This window comes from Stomoxys calcitrans, chromosome 3 (assembly GCF_963082655.1).
Source record: "Stomoxys calcitrans chromosome 3, idStoCalc2.1, whole genome shotgun sequence".
Classification (NCBI taxonomy): Eukaryota; Metazoa; Arthropoda; class Insecta; order Diptera; family Muscidae; genus Stomoxys; species Stomoxys calcitrans.
The window spans coordinates 60,681,254-60,701,417 of record NC_081554.1 but is presented as its reverse complement, the minus strand read 5'-3'; the positions used below and the strand labels follow the sequence as shown (position 1 = coordinate 60,701,417).

The 20,164-nt window shown below is 40.6% G+C and overlaps 1 protein-coding gene across 3 annotated transcripts in view; it reads right to left on the bottom strand.

Moving 5' to 3' along the window:
• LOC106088598 (uncharacterized) overlaps nt 1-20,164 on the bottom strand; it is a 225,434-nt gene that overhangs the window by 166,373 nt on the left and 38,897 nt on the right. For all 3 annotated transcript variants that reach the window (XM_059365136.1, XM_059365135.1, XM_059365137.1), the window contains exon 3: nt 11,454-11,576. In XM_059365136.1, coding sequence (XP_059221119.1) covers nt 11,454-11,576 — 123 coding nt within the window. The remainder of the gene's footprint in view (nt 1-11,453; nt 11,577-20,164) is intronic.

Here is a 20,164-nt window from a genome sequence, read left to right as displayed (position 1 = left end):
ACTGTCCAAATCGGTCAATAACCTAATATAGCTCCCATAGAACTCCATTTCCGGATAAATCTTCTATGCCCCCAAGAAGATTTAACTTTTATCATCACATGACAGAAATTTTGTACCTAAACTACACCTATGCGAAGTTAATTTGAATAAACTTTTAGTTGAATACATGGTGGTGGGTTCCCAAAATTCGACCCAGCCAAACTTAGCACATTTTTAATTGTTTGATGTTGTGAAGAAATGGATTGTGAAAAAGCTTCATGATATCATTTTTTACACGTGTGTTTGCATAAAGATTTGAAATTCTATCTTTAATGAAAATTGCTTTTGTAGGTTTCGCTGCACATTCACCAGAATTCCTTGAGCCAGACCAACAACCTTTGAGAAGATACAACTTTGTCGAGGATATCAATGTCAACCCGAATTTGCCAGCAGGCATAAAAGTCAAACCACATACCACCGCACCTTGTGTTGTGTTATATGGTATTCAATTTTTCTTCATCAAATGCGATTCTCTGACTAGACAATGTCCTATAGACAGTTCTCATGAAACCATGGAATTCATTCGTTCGTTATAATGCTTTGATGTATATCCTTCGTAAGTCACAGGCACGTATGATTTAGCGTTCCTCAAATACGATATGAGGCAAGCCCATTTTTGTTTTTATTTACCTTCATTTCCATTATGGTTGTCAGTCATCATAGAATTTGCCTTGGTTTGCCACATTAACCTGCCTCCATGTCAAGGTCAATTTGAACAATTCATAATTTTATACAATAACATTTTCATTACACTTCATTAGAGTCCCCACCAAGCTTCTCCAAAGTCCCCCTCCCCCCCCCCACCCTTTTCACTGCTTCAAACATAAGCAGTCTCCCAATTGTGTGCAGCAGCCCCATTGTATTTGGCCAACGGCAAATGTTGCTTCATTGCGAAAAGATAAATTGAAAAGTTCATCCATTTGGGGCTAAAGAAACAATTTTCGAAATGTTAATTCATAAACTTAAATTTCATTGCAAAAGTGAGGGGAACGAAGAGAAATGAACTGAAGTTAATATTTTGCAAATTCAGATATGGCAACGTGTATGAGGCATTCCATGAGAAGAGGAGTAACTGAAGTATGTGAAATACAAGTAAAGAAAGGCAGAAGTAGGGCTACGGTGTGGATTTCAGTGCCATGGACGAATACGAGTAAAGACAGGCAGAAGTTAGGCTACACTCTGGGCTACACATACTAACCTCTGCGCCAATTTGACTTTCAACAAGTAAAAGCGTGCTAAGTCCGGCCGGGCCGAATCTTATATACCCTCCACCATGAATCGCATTTGACGAGTTCTTTTCCCGGTATCTCTTTTTAGGTCAACAAAGGACACAAAAAAGTAATTGCTATGCTATTGGAGCTGTATCAAGTTATGGTGCGATTCGTACCATAATTTAATTGAATGTTGAAGACCGTAGTAAAAGCCATTGTGTAAAAGCCAAATTTCACTCAATTCGAAAAAGAATTGAGCCTTTTAGAGGCTCAAGAAGTTAAATAGGGAGATCGGTTTATATGGGATCTTTATCAGGCTATATACCGATTCAGACCATATTTGTCACGTATGTTGATGGCGATGGGAGAAGCCGTTGAACAAAATCGGACAAAAAAGCGCCCTCTTGGGGCACAAGAAGTCAAGATCGCAGATCGGTTTATATGGCAACTAACACGGAACAATTTAAACAATATTTGGCACAGCTATTGGAAGCCATAATAGCACACATTACGCAACATTTCAGCCAAATCGGATAAGAATTGCGCCCTCTGGTGGCTCAAGAATCAAGATCGGTTTATATGGCAGCTATATCAGGTTATGGACCGATTTCAACCATACTAAGCACAGTTGTTGGAAGCCATAACAAAACACGTCATTCAAAATTTCAGCCAAATCGGATAATTAATGCGTCGTCTAGGGGCTCAAGAAGTCAAGACTCCAGATCGGTTTATATGACAGCTATATCAGGTTATGGACCGATACCAACCATACTTAGCACATTTATCTGAAATCATAACAAAACACCTCTTGCAAAATTTTAGTCACATCGGATAAGAAATGCGCCCCATAGTGGACCAAGATGTCAAGATCCAAGATAGGTTTATATGGCAGCAATATCAAAACATGGACCAATATGACCCATTTATAATCCCAACCGACCTACACTAATAAGAAGTATTTGTACAAAATTTCAAGCGGCTAGCTTTTCTCCTTCGAAAGTTAGCATGCTTTCGACGGACGGACTTGGCTAGTTCGACCAAAAATATCATGACGATCAAGAATGGGGTCTTAGACGAATATTTCGAGGAATTACAAACAGTATGGCGAAATTAGTATACCCCCATCCTATGGTGGAGGGTATAAAAATTGTATAGCTTACGAGTAAGAAATTAGAGGCATACCAAAATCTAAAATTTATTGCGAAAATTTAGTACAGACTCTTATTTACTCAAAGTGCTATTTCCGAACGAGTCTGATCTGTGCCGGGATTGTAGGGAATCCCGGACCCAGGTTCTGTTCGATTACCATTTCCGATCTTATTCTGGCCTTACGTGACTCCGTGGGTATAGTCGCACTGCATATGTCGCAAGGTGTCGTGCTAACAAAGACAACAGTGGGTCATAAGCGTCCACGTCGTAGGACTATGTGAGCCCTCATACCTCTCCCGTGTGGCAGTATATGCAACAGCAACACCCCAGCGCCCCAATATTGCCGAAACAGTGCCTAGAAGTGCATAGTAGATTTTATGAGTCGGAAGAACATATTGGTTGTCACGGATACAATATGCTGAGGTTGGGGATTGGAGGTGGGGGATTGGAGGATTGGAGGAGGGGGATTGGAGGTGGGGGATTGGAGGTGGGGGGTTGGAGGTGGGCGATTGGATGTGAGCGATTGGAGGTGAGCGATTGGAGGTGGGGGATAGGAGGTGGGTGAATGGAGGTAGGGGATTGAAGGTGGGGGATTGGTCTTCGTGATATACCAATCCATGCAAAAATTGCAAATTTGCCCATAAACATTCTGTTTACGAACAGGGGCGAACTTCTCACATATCAATGAGTGCTGTAAGATTCACCGCTGTGCGAAACCTCTTTGGAGAAAAATTTTTACATGGCATAGTACCTCACAAACGTCGCCTGGATCAGGAGGGAATAACCACTGCAGAAAAATTTTTCTGAAGTTTTCAGCGTCACAGGCGAACATGATTACCTCTGCGCTACGGTGGCCTCCGTTCCCCGCAGTAAAGACCAAACTCGCCAGCGACTGGTGCTATTGACCCCTACATGGTATATATGGGGATCGCAGTCAAGTACAGTACTGCCGAATAGAACTATACAACGTGTACATATTTACCATCGGTTGGTAGTTGTGGCCCAGTTAATGGCCAAGTTTCTGGTCATAATAGCAGGGTTTTAGGAGACTTCAATGCGTTTCATGGCATCCTCCCATAAGTAACGACCAGCAGGCCAGAGCGGATTAAAGGCTACAAGTTCTGCACGATGATGTATCCTGGAAAGCCGTCATTTGTTTGGGATCAGATCACCGCCCCACAATACTCATTATCGACCGATCATCCGACATCATAACCTCTGAGCGCCGAACGTTTATCTATCAGAAGAAGGCCGATTGAGTCGGCTTCAGAAACAAACCAACCGCTGAAAGTGTCGAGAGGAAATTCCAAGACATTATTCACGCAGCGACCGCTCGCGTTATATCTATACCACTAAATTTCTCATGAACATTCCATTGAGGAACAGGGGATACTTATCTCATATCAAGGAGTGCAGTGTGATTAAAGTTTAAGCTCAATGATAAGGGGTATCCTTTTTTTATGCCTACTCTGAATGATGTGCCGCATAGCGACCACTTACAAATGCCAGCATTAGTAAAGGGATAACCAATTCTGAACCTTTTATCTGTTGTTCATGCCGGGATTTGAAACCAGGTGTACGGCGTCATAGGCAGACATGCTAACCTCTGCGCCACGGTGGCCTCCTGAGTTATTCCAGCCGGCCGAATACCCCAAGTAGCTGAATCTGGAAGTATACAGGGTAGCCAAGGAACATCAAAGAAATTTGTAGCTGGAACTCAGGAAGCAATGTTACTTTGGTACCGGTAAAGGCAAGCTGTAGTCAACCGTTAAGTCACTCTCGAAGCCCGGTAGAAGGAATGACAGAACCTCAGTCACTTTTGGCAAAGTAACTGCGGCTGATCTATCAATTTATTGAGCATCACGAGAGTGGCAAGGCCAGCCATTCGTCGTGTCCGTGGTCTCCGAGCCAAGGTACATCCCTCACAATTTACCGAGGACGAAGGTACGAATGTCATAAGTCGTGCCAAATCATCGAAGCCGTTGGGCCACGACGGAATCTCTGCACCGATGCTGAAGAAAATGCATCTGCCTGAAGTCAAGTACCTTACAACTTTCGTCAACCTGTCTTATAGTACACCATGTCTGGAAGATGGACAGAGTTATCCCGCTACTAAAGACTAGAAAGGACCCGAAGAAGGGGAAGTCGCATAGATCGATGTCCTTTCTCTCACCACTAGTTAAGACGCTTGACGGACTATTCTTCCCAAGCCTCGTTGGAACATTTACATTCAGCATGGCTTTCGAAGACAGCATAGCACAACACCTACTTTGCATACCGCACACATTTGCCGTGGCTTCAATCCGCCCAGGCCATGTTATAGTAAGATCCTCGTGGCACTAGCCATGTGATAGAACGATCCTCGTGTCACTTGACCTATTGAAAGCTTTCGACACCCTCAGCCATGCCAAACTATTTGATGACATCGCCAACATATCCCTCCAGTCAGGCCTGAAACGCTGGGTCACAAATTATCTGTGTTGTCGCCAGTCGTTTTTTGAATGTGGAAATAAGAAATCGAAGCAGGAAGTTCCCCGCGGGGTGATATCTCCGTCACTGTTTAGCCTCTATGCTGTATTCCACTTGGCACACAGGTTAACATGTCCGTCTATGACGCCAAACGCCTGTCTTCTTTTACTAATACTGGCTACATTTGTGACGTATTCTACCATGTTAAAACTTCTCTAAAAATAAGGTCCTCAAGTCACTTGTAGGCGGCACTTGGGGTGCTGACAAAGAAACCAGCAGTGGTAAGTTATGCAGCGCCAATGTGGTCTCATCAGCTATGTGACGCGCAGATCTGATGCCGCTCTGCGAACTGTGACAGCCTGTCTCCTTAGTTCTCACGGAGACAAAGATTCTACTCGGGCGTAGATAATACTACATGCCGTCTCAGAAATACCTGCCGGGCAGGTTATCGCAGGGACCATCCAAATCATCATACCCACCACCCAGAAGCGTCAAGGTGGATCTTCATGATATACAGCGAAATCAAGCATAATATCAAACAGGTCTGGACAACATTCATAGCAGATGCTATGAATAACTACAGGGTGAATGTCGCCCTTGGGGAACGATCGCCACCCATTGCACCTGAAGAAATTGACCTCCACCGGCCAACCAGATCCAGTTCTGGGTTAATTACGATCCGACAGATGCAGACGCCTCAACTAATACAGAGCAAGGATTGATGTCAACGTTCAGGATCTGTGTCCCGATTGTAACCTGGGACCACGCGACACACGTCACCCGTTTAACTGCCCAGCCAGACCCACTTGTGTCAGATCCAGATCCCTCAGGACGCACTCCACCCTAATTATAGAGTTCCTAGATCTGGATATCCAACAGAATCAAACAGCCAAAAGATAGAACACAACACGCTGATACAACCACCACAAAATATCTCTGCCGACAATATTGAAATCATTAGCCAAATTTTGAGAGCAGTTAATGTTTGAAAAGTCGAAAAATAATTCGAGTTCATAGTGGATCTATTACACAAGGAGACGCGAGTTCGTATGAGTTCTAAGTCTGAAAGAGTATCTCTCTCATCCTCTCGCTTGGTAAAAATTTTCCACAAAATTGCCCATATGATGTGTACATTTCAAAACTGATTCACTCACATAGCAACGCGGGACGGACACATTAAAAAGGGACAAACTTGTGCTTGACGTCTGAGACAACAGGGGACAAAAAGCTGTCTCTTCATAAATATTTCATGGCATACATTGCTTGTTGTTGTTGCTGTTTTTGTTTCATAAATATCCATATTTGTATGTGGGTTTATTGGTGTGGGTGTGTGTGTGTGTGTGTGTGTGTGTGTGTGTATACAAAACAGTACATTTCTATATATACCCACTCTACGGAAAAAGTATGAAAAGTACTCTGTTAACTGACAGGTAAACAGCAAAAATGACAGATGTAAAGAAAAACTCTCCGGCACAGTGCGGCATTCTATTCAGATGATAAGAGAAATATCATCATCAGTCCTTGCTATTCGTTGTGATAAGCGGAGCAATGACTGTCGGCAGGGTGTAGCTGAAGCGACTGTATACATTGTCGGCTGATACAATATTTTCTGTGTGATTTATTATTCATGCTGTATCCCAGCTAGAGAAGAAAAACAACACAAAAAATTGATACAACAATAATTTTACAAAATAACAACAGAAATAATGGCAAACATTGTCCAGCAGGGTTCAACTTTACTCTAACTCGAAGGTTGTGTGGAAATATAAAATTACTTTGGCATTCCGTGGCATAAAACTTAGCAATCTAAGAGATATTTGTATATCCACCACCAATGGATGGGGATATATTCATTTTGTTATTCCGTTTATAACTTATCCAATTCCGAACCTAAGAAGTGTATATCGATGGCTTTGTTTAAAAACTGCCTAACTGGATTTTTTGTTATAGACAGGAGAAAGAAAATCATTTTTATACCCACCACATTAGGATAGGGGGTATATTAATTTAGTCATCCCGTCATCCAACCCAAATATGGTTCAGATCGGATTATATTTAGATATAACTGTCGTATAGTCCGATCTGCCAGTTAAGGGTCTGAGCCCATAAAAGCTGCATTTATTACCCGATTTGGCACAGTAAGTTGTTTTAAGCCTCCCGACATCCGACCTGAATATGATTCAGGTCGGACTATATTTAGATATAGCTGTCATATAGACCGTTTGGCCGATTGAGTGTCTGAAGCCCATAAAAGTTTTATTTATTACCAGATTTCGTTGAAATTTGAAATTGGGAGATGTTTTAAGCTTCCAGACATCCGACCCAAATATGAATCAAATCAGACTATGCAGATATAACTGTCATATAGACAGATCTTCCAATTTAGGGTTTTAATCCCATAAAAAGCGGAGTTCTCGGGACCTGAACAAATATATATATTTTATATATAAAAATCAATTTGTGTTTGTTTGTAGGTTTGTTTGTTTGTTTGTATGTTGTGTGTTCCTTATAGACTCAGAAACGGCTCAACCGATTTTCTTGAAATTTTCACTGATGGTGTATAATGATCCCGTGGTGAAAATAGGGTACTACATTTTTTGATATTTAAAGGGGGCGGACCCTCCCCCTTACCCTAATTTTCAGAAACGCCAGATCTCGGAGATGGGTGGTGCGATTTAAGCGAAATTTTGTGTGCTCTCATATAGTACTTTGAAAATAAAAATTTGGTATCCAAATTTCGGATAGGGTACCTAGGGGGGCTGCCCCACCCTAAAACCTACCAAACATATATTTAGACCAATTAGGACAATATGGGACTCAAATGAAAGGTATTTAGGATTAGAAAACGTATCTGATATCCAATTGTCGGACCAAATGCTAGGGGGACCAGCCCAACCCCCAAAACACCCCTAAATCAGACATATTTGCCGACCATGGCAATATGGGACTCAAATGAAAGGTATTTGCGAGTAGAATACGAATTTGATATCCAAATGTGGGACCACGTTTATGGGTGCCCCCCCCCCCCCCCCTCTCAAAACACCCCCCAAACAGGACTTATTTACTGACCATGACCAATACGAATTTGATATCCAAATATGAGACCAAGTGTTTTGGGGCCGCCTCTCCCCAAAAACCTCCCCCAAAGGGGACACATTTACGACCATAGTCACATGGGGCTCAAATGAAAGGTCTTTGGGAGTAAAGCACAAATCTGATATCAATATTCGGGAAAAGTGTTTATGGGGCCACCCCACCCCCACAACACCACCCAAATAGTAAGTATTCGCTGACATTTGCAATATGAGACTTAAATAAGAGGGTTTTTAGAGTGGAACACGAATCCGATATATATTTTCAAGGCCAACTCACTGAGAGGCCGCCCATTCCCCAAAACACCCCCCAAGCCGGTCACGTCTGCCAACTATGGAAATATGGGGCTCAAATTAAAGGTATTTAGGAGTAGACCACGAATCTGATATCAACATTAGGGACCAACTGACTAGGGGACGTCCCACCACCATAACAACCCCCAAATAGCACGTATTTGCTCGCCAAGACAATTTGGGTCTTAAAGAGAGTGGAACTAAATATTGATAGTTTTTAGGGCCAATACCCCAAGCCGGACATATTTGCTGACTTTTGCAATAAGGAGTTTAAATGAGATTACAAACGAATTTGATATTCAATTTTGAGGGCAATGGCAATATGGGGTTCAAATAAATGATATATAGATGTATGAGAATAGAGCACGTGGCTGATATATTTTCAGGGCTTAGTGTTTGGGGGACCACCCCAATCCCCAAAACAACCCTAAATCGGGCATATTTACCGACCATGACAATGTGGGGCTTAAATGAAAGGTATTGGGGGGTAGAGCAAGAATTGATTCCCATTTTCGGGACCAATTTCCTGGGGGTCTACCCCTTTCCTAAAATACCCCACAAACAGCAATTTTTTACTGAACATCGCAATATGGGGCTCAAATAAAGGTTTTTGGAAGTAGAATACAAATTTGATATCCAAATGTAGGACCATGTATTTAGGGCATCACCCCTTTCCCAAAACACCCCCAAAGGGAAAAAATTTTTCGACCATGCCAATATGTGGCTCAAATGAGAGGTATTTGAGATTAGAAAACGAATTTGCTAACCTATATTGGGGCCATGTGTTTGGGGGACGCTTCATCCTGTAAACTCTTCTTAAGCCAATGGCAATATGGGGTTTAAATAAATGGTATTTTGGAGAAGATCACGATGCTGACATTTTTTCAGGGCCAAGTATCTGGGGGACCACCTCTCCCCCGAAAACACCATTAAATCAGAAATCATGAGTAGACGGGATGAAATGAAGTATTTTAAGAATGGAGTACACCTTACATCCAAACTTAAATTAGTAGACCAACAAAGATCATATGGGATTCAGATAAAGGCACTTATATTGTTAAACTCTTAGTCAAGTAAGCATGGTATTTCACTAAAAGATTTTCAAAAATAAATATTCCAAGGAAACTTTTGTTCCATATAAAGTAAAAGAAGGCGCAACGGAGCGGGCTCAGGTCAGCTAGTCTGTTATATATACCGATCTCCCGCTTAAAGGTATTGATACTATCAAATGAGCATTTATTTCCTACATTCGCTGAAATTTGGCACAATGCGCTGTGTTACGTCTCTTGTCATCCATGCTGAGGATGGTTCACAAGTACCATATATGCCGATCTTCCGATTGAAAGTTTTTCCTTTAAATGGCATGTTTTTCACCTGAATTGTGAGTTGTGTTATTGTGTCTCATCAACTTCCGTTCCGAGTTTGGTCGAAATTAGACCATATTTTGATATAACATGGGTTCATAAATAATATATTTTTGCCCGATTTTGAGAAAAATTTCATAAACATTTTATCTCTATTTTTTGCCTGTTAGGTTGAAGATCATTAAATTTTTTACAATCTTGGTTTGTTTCTCTTTCGAGACGAGCTCAATGATCTGAGATGCAAATGGAAAAAGAAAGCCAAAGAAAGCAACACACACCAACCACTATGGGATGCGTTTCGTCTTTGGTTAGAAGACTTTTCAACCATATTAGGTGTGATGGCTTCAAGGGCCGTGCGTTGGTATGTTGTATTTGAATCGTATTAATAGCGAAAACGCATCTATGATACAATTACCACATTAACCAAGCTCGACAATCCTGCTTATTAGCTGTACTTTTCCCAATGCATGTATTTTTGTGTAATGACAGATATTCTGTATGTGGCAAATTACACTTCTTCCGTACTACACATGATTTTGTTCATCTGTTGGAAGTTGTATTGATGGCTTCGAACGCTAAGACAACGGCAATGGCTCTCGCTATTGTTCCGTGTGACCAGGTTCGAATCCTTTAGAGAAAATATAGAGAAAGTTTTTTCGTTAGAAAATATTTGATGGAAATTTTGTCGTTAAAAAATATTCTTAAAAATGTTTTCTTTAGAGGAAATGGAGGCCACCGTGGCGCAGAGGTTAGCATGTCCGCCTATGACACCGAACCCCTACGTTCAAAGCCAGGCGTGAACATCAGAAAACTTTTCAGCGGTGGTTTTCCCCTTAGTAGAGAAAATTTCATAGAAATTTTGTCTTTAGAGAAAATTTCTTAAAAGTTTTTTCTTTAGAGAAAATTTCATAGAAATTTTGTCTTTAGAGTAAATTTCTTAAAAATTTTGTCTTTAGAGAAAATTTCTTGGAAATTTGTCTTTAGAGAAAATTTCTTAAAAATTTTGTCTTTAGAGAAAATTTCTTAAAAATTTTGTCTTTAGAGAAAATTTCTTAGAAATTTTGTCTTTAGGGAAAATTTCTTAGAAATTCTGTCTTAAGAGAAAATTTGTCTTTAGAGAAAATTTCTTAGAAATTTTGTCTTTAGAGAACATTTTATAGAAATTTTGACTTTAAAGAAAATTTCTTAGAAATTTTGTCTTTGGAGACAATTTTTTTTAAAAATTTTGTCTTTGGAGACAATTTTTTAGAAATATTGTCTTGAGAGAAAATCTCTTGGAAATTTTGTCTTTTGAGAAAATATCTTGGAAATTTAGTCTTTTTTTTCTTGGAAATTTTGTCTTTAGAGAAAATTTCTTAGAAATTTAGAGAAAATTTCTTAGAAATTTAGAGAAAATTTCAAAAAAATTTTCGCTGTCAACAGCGTGCCGTCTGTGACCAATCCAGCTGTTGTCCTTCGTCTTAATGATATTCATTCTCATGGTTATAATACCTCAACTCTCTCCCCTTTTGGAAAAAAATAATATAAAGAATAATAAAAACTTTTCTTTAAAATATTCACTTATTTTCTCTGCTTATTCCCCATAGGACTTTCAATTCAATTAACATTACTTTTGGTTTTTAATACTTCAACCTAATCATGAAATGTTAATCACTGTTGCCCCACGGGCACTCATTTATTGGAGAATCACATAAATTTAAACTCAATCTGGAAATTTCAAACATTTTACCCTATTTTATGGTGTTATAGTGAATTTCATTTAAATTGTATGCTCATAAATTATGAATGACAGGAAATGGCACCACTGCACTGGATGCCATGCATAACTCACTCACCTGTGATGGGCGGACTTAAAAAAGTCGTAAATGGCAGAGCCAAATAAATAATGGCAATTTCCTCAACGGTCAAGCCAATCGATTGCATATGGATGGTCAAATAAGGCAACAATGATGAAGTGGCTGCAATGAAAAACAAATTCAAATAAAATAAAATAAGGTTTTAATAAAAATCACACCAACGAATATTTATTTATATACAAAACTATATAGAGATACAAAAAACCACAGAGCCAATTATTGAAAAAAAAACACATGCAAAAATACGACACCATTTGTGATGATTAATATTTAACAAAGTAGATAAGAGAAGAAAATAACAGAATAAACAATGCTCATATAAAATTTCAGCTTAAAATTCCAGGGAAATCAAATCTCGATTTAGTACATCAATAAGAACAATTTGTAAAAATATCAAGCGGGTAGATTTATTCCTTGGAAATCTACTGTAATTTGAACAGGCAGAAATATGGATTAAATCAGATTATCAGGAAGTTCAAGAATATTTAATACTTTATAAGGTGTCCAAATTCATATTTCAAAGTGCCACCAAAGGAATGACTAAATTAGTACACCTCCCATACCATACTATCGTGTATGGTAGGTAATAGTCTATGATAATAAAAATTGCAAAAAATTTGCTGTGTCTTCTCTATACAGGCTTCCTGGCAATTGTGGGATAACAGAATTAAAATTCAACTCCTCTTGTGATAGGTTTAACATTATTGCCATCATCATCATCATCGTCGTGGTCGTTATCGTTACTCTCATTCCCACAATAACATTTCATTGTGTTACTACTTTAATCTCATTTCATTTGCATGAAACCGCAACTATCTGACTACACTTTCCGGTGAAACTGGCCATTTTTTTGTTGGCCCCTATGTTCGTTCGTTCGCATGAAATGCATAGCCATAGGCATTTAATTTTATTCGCTTCCTGGAAACTTTTAATTGTTGTTCAACTCAGCTGTTCTTTTTTTGTGTATGTGTATAAAGTAAAACATATCGGATGCATGCCATAATGCTTATGGAAATGTTATAATTTATAATTATTTTTCATTTTAAAATTTCCAATGTGAAAAAAAACAGTAATCACAAGAGTGTGTACAGCGCTAGCACACCCACATACACACTGGCTTTCTCATTTACATTTACACCTCATGTATATTTGTCGTGTTACTGTTTCCGTTAATGTTAACGGAAACGGAAGCTGTTGCAACGTCATTGAATTCGTGCCGACTGTATGTATCGCATCCGCTATAGTCTCGTTCACAGAGGCCGCTTTTGTCATTGTATCTGTGCCTTCTCTGTCTATCTGCATGTCTGCCTTCATGAGTTTGTTGTCATTTGCCACCGCTATGGCTTCAAGCGCTTTTTATTAACAACAAAAAAAAGTAATAACATTTTTTTTTATAATTAACAAGATGAACATAACATTTAAGTAACGGTAAGGAGGAAAGTTGCAGACAAAGGTTAGAGGTGATAATTGCATGTTTAATTAAAAGAACCTGCAGAACCTACCGAAAAAATCAAGTATGCAAGAGACCAGCTTATACGAGGGCTGCTATATATTTTCCTAGTCTTATAATGAAACTGCAAATATTGATTATCAACAACTAACTCTTTAGAGGCAAACAAAGAATAATGGATGATGGAGGCTGTAGTAGAAGTCGTGGTATCCTTATAAAGTCTAATCGAGAGATCTGTTATATCAGGTTATGGACAGATGCAGACCATGTTTGGCACGTAGAAGAAAATTGTATTAAAAGTCGCTGTACAAATTTTCAGCCAAATCAGACAAGAACTGCGCTCACTAGGAGTTTACGAAGTTCAATCGATCGGTTTATATGGGAACTATTGGGTTGCCCAAAAAGTAATTGCGGATTTTTTAAAAGAAAGTAAATGCATTTTTAATAAAACTTAGAATAAACTTTAATCAAATATACTTTTTTTACACTTTTTTTAAAGCAAGCTAAAAGTAACAGCTGATAACTGACAGAAGAAAGTATGCAATTACAGAGTCACAAGCTGTGAAAAAATTTGTCAAAGTCGACTATATGAAAAATCCGCAATTACTTTTTGGGCAACCCAATATTTAAGGTCTAAGAGCGATTCGGGACATATTTGTCGCGTATGGAGGTCATAGAGGAAGTCATTGTGCAAAATTTCAGCCAAATCGGATAAGAATTGAGTCCGCTAGAGGCTTAAAAAGTATAATCGGGAGATCGGTTTATATGAGAGCTAAATCAGGGTTTGAACCGATTCAGACTATATTTGGCACGTAGATTGAAGAACATAGGAGAACCCGCAGTAAAGATGTAGTAGAGGTCAGAGTAGCCCTATAAAGTCTATTCGGGGAAGTCATTGTGCAAAATTTCAGTCAAATCGGATAAGAATTGAGACCTCTAGAGGCTTAAAAAGTACAATCGGGAGATCTGTTTATATGGGTTTGGACCGATTCCTATAATCTTTGGCACGTAGGTTGAAGATTATAGGAGAAGCCGCTGCAACCAAATCAGACAAGAGCGGCGCACTCTAGGTGCTCAAATCAGACAAGAACTGCACACTCTAAGGGGCCTCAAGAAGTGCAATCGGGAGTTTATATGGCAGCTATATCAGGATTTGAGCCGATTCAGTTAAGACATGGAAAACATCATAGTACAAAATTACACTCAAATCGAATAATAATTGCGCCTTCTAGATGCTCAGGAAGTCAAGTCAGGAGATCGGTTCATATGACAGCAATAACAAAACATGGACGATTTGGCCTGTTTACAATCCCAACCGACTTGTACTAATAAGAAGTATCGGCGCAAAAATACAAACACCATACTTTACTCCTTCGGAATATAACGTGCTTTCGACAGACGAACGGATGGACTTGTAAGGTTAAAAAGAGTATGCCGGTTCTTATCCGCCCCATGGACATACGCCTCAGCCAGTAATCGGCTTATTCTAAAAAGTAACTTCGAAAAAGAACACCAAAGTTAGGAATTCCTCACTACTCACAAAATCCATCCAATACAAACATTGTTTTCCATACCACGCCCCTAAGTTGGTTCATATCTGGTATTGTGTCCCCATCTAAGTATCGGTGTCTGTTGGCCGCGAAAGCAGGGCAATGAAATAGGAAATGTTCCAACGTCTCATCATCTTCTCCGCATGCCCTACATATATAATCACTTGCCTCACCGATTTTGTATAAGTGAGCCCGTAACGCTATATGTCCCGTTATGATACCGAATGTTATACTGATTACATTCGTACTTTCTTTTAGTAATAGCCTTGTCCTCCCACGATCCGAATCTCCCCATAGGATTTTCGCCGTCCTAACGACCGTTTTGCTGTTCTACAGCAACGTGGTCAACGCCCCGATTTAAGGGCGTTGCGTCGACCCGAAAGGCTTCGAACCTCACAGCCAAATCATCGGCTTTTTCATTCCCCCCTATTCCGCTATGACTCGGCAACCAAACAATGCGGACTGTGCCAGCCTAAGAAAAGACGTTAATCTACTTCTTACACTTCAAGACCATTCGTGATCTTAACGTCCTGGTTGTTATTGCCTGATGGCCAGTTTACTGTCCGTAAGGGTTTTTACACTCTGCGTCCTTGGGTTAATACCACACCACCTCACCCATTCCGTGATCGCCCGGCTCTCTGCCTGCAGGAAAGTATTATGGGCAGTCTTAAACAGATCTCAGTCCCTGGGTTCTCAATGTAGACCCCCAGGCACACACTGTCCCATAGCTTTGATCCATCCGTGTAACATGATCTTCCAGATGGCAATAATAGGGTTCCGGCAGTCCAAGACTGTGCCGATGGCAGCAGTGTGCCGCACTCGACCTCAAGTGTCACTACAGGTATTCGATCGGAAACCTCTTCTCATCCATTCGGGTTTCCTATCGTCGCCTCTATTATACCGCCATGGTATGAGCTGCTCCCATCCTCAATACATTCTCCCATCGCCTTAAATCTCATATCCGCAGTGGCTGCCTCACACTTAATCTGTATGTCAATGGGTCGGATATTTAGAATAGTCTCCAGTGCCCTAGTGAGCGTAGTCCTCATCGCTCCACCCATGCTAAGGCAGCATGTTCTCTGAACCTGTTGTATTATACTTACTTTGCATTTTTTCTCCCTCGCAGTCCACCAAACTACTGAGGTGTAGAGCCTCGGATTCAAGCCCCATTTCGAGCCTACGGCCCGTCTACATAGTGTCCAATATCTGTAAGCCTTCTCAGAATGATCTGAATATAACAGATCCACTACAGTGTCCTATCCAAGATCACTCCTAAGTATTGAGCCTTGTCAGATATAAAGATCGTTCTATTGAGGAAAATTGGCCCACCTTCGTCTTTCTCGTGAACAGGCATATTTTAGTCTTCGCTGGGTAAACATTGAGACCCCAGGGTTTAACCCAGTTATATGCCATCTGCAAGACCCTTTCGGACCTTCTGCATAGCCGATTCGGATCTTTACCTCTTAATAGTATTATATCATTGTGTGAGTAGCAGACGGGTTCAAATCACTCCTCAGTCAGCATCCGTAATAGGTCATTTATGGTGGTTACCCATTGGAATGCCGATAAAATGACTTTTGTGGCGTGCCTTGTGCCATTTTTTCTCTAATATTTGTGCACCCACGATTTATCCATCTGTTCCATAGCACACGGTTTATTCAGTCTCTAAGGACCCGGTCCACCCGGGATGAGTGTGGCGGTCCACACATTGTTAAGTTCCGTCGGAAATATGCTGCCCACACACATCCCTTGATGAACACCGTTACCTTTGTAAGCTGGGGGATGTCCATCTTTCTCACCACGTTAAGTTTTACGCCCCAGGGAGTGTGAATACTTCCGATGAGCTTCTTGACGGTATTATTACACGCAGCTCATCCTCTATACACGCAGCTCATCATTTGTATGGGTAGGCCCTCTTCAGAGTTCCACACATGTTCGAAAATTCGCTCGTTAACCAGATGCTCCACTTGAGACCGATGATCCGGGGTAATCCTAACGAATGCACTGCCAACATTGTTGACCGCATAAGTTAGCCTTGTGCTTCCTTGTCACTCTGGCATAAGAGGGCGGCTCCTATTTCAATGACGGTCTTCCCCTTCCGCGAAGTACTTGAAAGTAGGGAGCTCTTTTTCTTTTGCAGCATTTTAGCAGTGTTATGCTCTTCGGGAGATTTGATTCTCTTTCCAGCTTCCGTAGAAGTGCCTGGAATGATAGTTTCATCCCCTCCATTATCCTGCCTTTCCGCCCGATTACGCTGCCGGTGCATACTCCTGTCTCCTTCGTCGTTCCTCGGATTCCTTTCTCGGTCTTCTTGTGAACTTAGCGAAGTCCTCGCTCACTTCTGCCTTCATCCCGCCATTCTCTTCTCCGATTCGGCTGCATTGACTGTTTGATTGTGACACTGACGATGTCTGAATCTGAATCGAAAACACCACCTTTACTTAAAGGCTTGGGACGAACCGTGCATTCCTCTGGTTTATCCATCTCTTACTCGTTGATTAGTCTGACGACTGGTTGTGTGCTTGAAGCATTATTCGCGACTACAAGTGCCAAGACACCCACACCTATAGGAGGGGCGGACAACATGCTACGGTCAGACCGCAGCTGTTGGGTCTTTGCAGTCCATTTTGAGCCTACTTCTGAAAGGCTTTACAATTTTTTCGTAATAGATACCACTTACAGATATTTTTCTTCGAGGAGCGAAATGAAACAGGTCCGGTCGACTCAACGGTTACTTTATTGAGATAACAACTGCGGCTTCCAGGGGATCAAGAAATCAATTCAAGAGATCGTTTTATAAAGGAGCTACATGCAAATCAATATTTCGAAGTGTTACAAACGGAATGACTAGATTAGTATACCCCCATCCTATGGTGGTGGGTATAAAAAGTTCCCTATGGGAACACATATCTCAATTTGACTTCTTCATCCCATACTATTGGGTTGCCCAAAAAGTAATTGCGGATTTTTCATATAGTCGGCGTTGACAAATTTTTTCACAGCTTGTGACTCTGTAATTGCATTCTTTCTTCTGTCAGTTATCAGCTGTGACTTTTAGTTTGCTTTAGAAAAAAAGTGTAAAAAAGTATATTTGATTAAAGTTCATTCTAAGTTTTATTAAAAATGCATTTGCTTTCTTTTAAAAAATCCGCAATTACTTTTTGGGCAACCCAATATAACCACATGCATTTGTCATTTTTGAGTTAATCATATCGGGAATTTTATTTGGACAGATTGAAAGTTACAATTGCCTTCATTCACATTTTGTCCCTAGGGTTGTTGGAATTTTTAGTTTTTTCAAGCATTTTTTCCTGGCAATTAGTAAGATTAAATATTAAAGAATTCGTTATTCCTGGTTGTTAACAAACATTAAAATGCATTTATGTATATGTGTGTGTGTGTGTAAGCTTCATACCAATAACGTCACAAAGGCAAATACCAACGAGCTGAAGTCCCAAACATGCATCCATACATTTAATTAATTAGCAATAATTATGCTCATAAAACACTCGCATAACACGCACTCTCACCCCTTTACTACACCAACACATCAATGTGCACTTTTTCCCACACACATATGAGCATACAGCTGAGCAGCAAAAAAAAAATAAAAATATAAACACACGCACACTCATAAACAAACTCATTATACGAGTGTTTGTTTGTCTGTGTTAAATATTTACAGTTTGCTTATCTTTACACAGATGTCTTCACACATCCGGTATCCTGTTGCCTGTTTAAAGCCACACCGGAGTATTTACGTATAGAACTCACTGTTTAATGAGTATTTGCATTATAATGCAAAAAATAAACTCTCATTGAAAGTAACGCTCATTTGGTGGACAAATGTAGAAAATTGATAAGGGCTCATCATTGCGAAATCGTAGATAGAACATCAAAAGGTTTGTTACTTTTGTAATTGCAAAGGTAATTTATTTGATGGAAAACATTTGTTACTATATTATGACCACAAGCAAACTTTAAAAGGGATGAGTTTTATTGCAATTAGGAAAATTGGTAAGAAAACACAAAGTTAACCACCCCTAGGCTTACCACTTTTGGTAAGGGCTCCTCCCCCTTCGAAAATACATAAGGCAAACTGTTTACAAATGCGGAAAATATTATATTATATATTGGCTGAAGAATAACAAAGCAGCAGGTGCCGATGGTCTGTCAGCTAAACAATTCTAAAGCGGATGTTACACACTATTAGGTCATATGCAACAGCTTGTTTGGCTACAATAGAATACGCGATGATTGAGACCTCATTTTACTAAGATCTACGCCCAAAAACGAAGACAAGGCAGATGAACAGGGTAGTCAACGATTAGTCAACGAGCGGCTAGAATAGAATAAAATACGCGATGATTGATACCTCATTTTACTACGCCCAAAAACGAAGATAAGGCAGATGAACAGGGTAGTCAACGAACATAAGCGGAATTTGTGGCTGGAACACTTGAAGGAATATAACTTAGGTATCGGTTTAGTTAAGCCCGGCAGAAGCGATGACAGGACCTCAGTCGCTTTTGGCGACGTAACTAAGACTGATCCGAAGAAATGCGTCTGGTTGAGCAACCATCAATTTGTTGAGCATCCCGAGGGTGACAAGCCTAGGAGAAGAGCCGTTCGTCGTATCCGTGGTCTCCAAGGCGATGGACAGCCATCACAATTTGCAATGGGCGAAGTTATGAATGCCATTCGTGGCGCCAAGTCACCCAAGGTGTTGGGCCCGACGGAATCTTTGCACTGATGCTGAAGAATCTGGATCTTTTGGAGTCGAGTACCTTACAAATGTCAACCTGCCTTTGAACACTCTTAGTACCCCATGTCTGGAAGATGGGCTGAATGATTCCGCTGCTGAAGCCTGGAAAGAACCCCAGCTGGGTTAATCGTACAAACCGATCTCCCTTCTCTTAGCAGTAGCCAAGACGCTTGAAGGACTAAACCTCCCGATCCTAATTGGAGAATTTCTATCTAATGAGCATCAGCATGGATTTGGAAGACTGCAGAACACAACAACTGCTTTACATACCATCACCACACATATTTGCCGTGACTTCAATCAGCCCATATGATAAGACGGTCCTCGTGGCGCTGAATCTATCGAAGGCATTCGACACGGTGAGCCATCCCAAACTATTTATGGACATCGTCAACACGTCCCTCCACCCAAACCTGAAACGCTGGGTCGCGAATTATCTGTGTGATCGGCAGTCATTGGTGGAATTAGAGAAAATAAATCGAAACACCGCAAAGAGAAACAAGGAGTATCCCAAGGCAGGGTGATATCTCCAGCACTGTTTAACCTCTACCTATCCTCCATTCCATCCCCCACAGATGCCATAGAGATCGTATCATATGTGGATGGCATCTGCAGTAGGTTAAACGTCTATCTGAACGATTTTGCCGCTTATTTCGCTGCAGGAGATTTGAAGATATCTGCCACCAAATCTTCAGCCACACTGTTCACACAAATACGCATGAGGTGAATAATAAGCTAAATATGATAGTCAATGGAGAAACGATTCCGGCCATGTCCCAAAATACTTGACGTCACATTTGACAGCCCACCGTAGCGTAGAGATTACCATGTTCGCCTATGACGCTGAACACCTGGGTTCGAATCCTGGCAAGAACATCAGAAAAAATGTTCAGCGGTGGCTATCCCCTCCTAATGCTGGCGACAT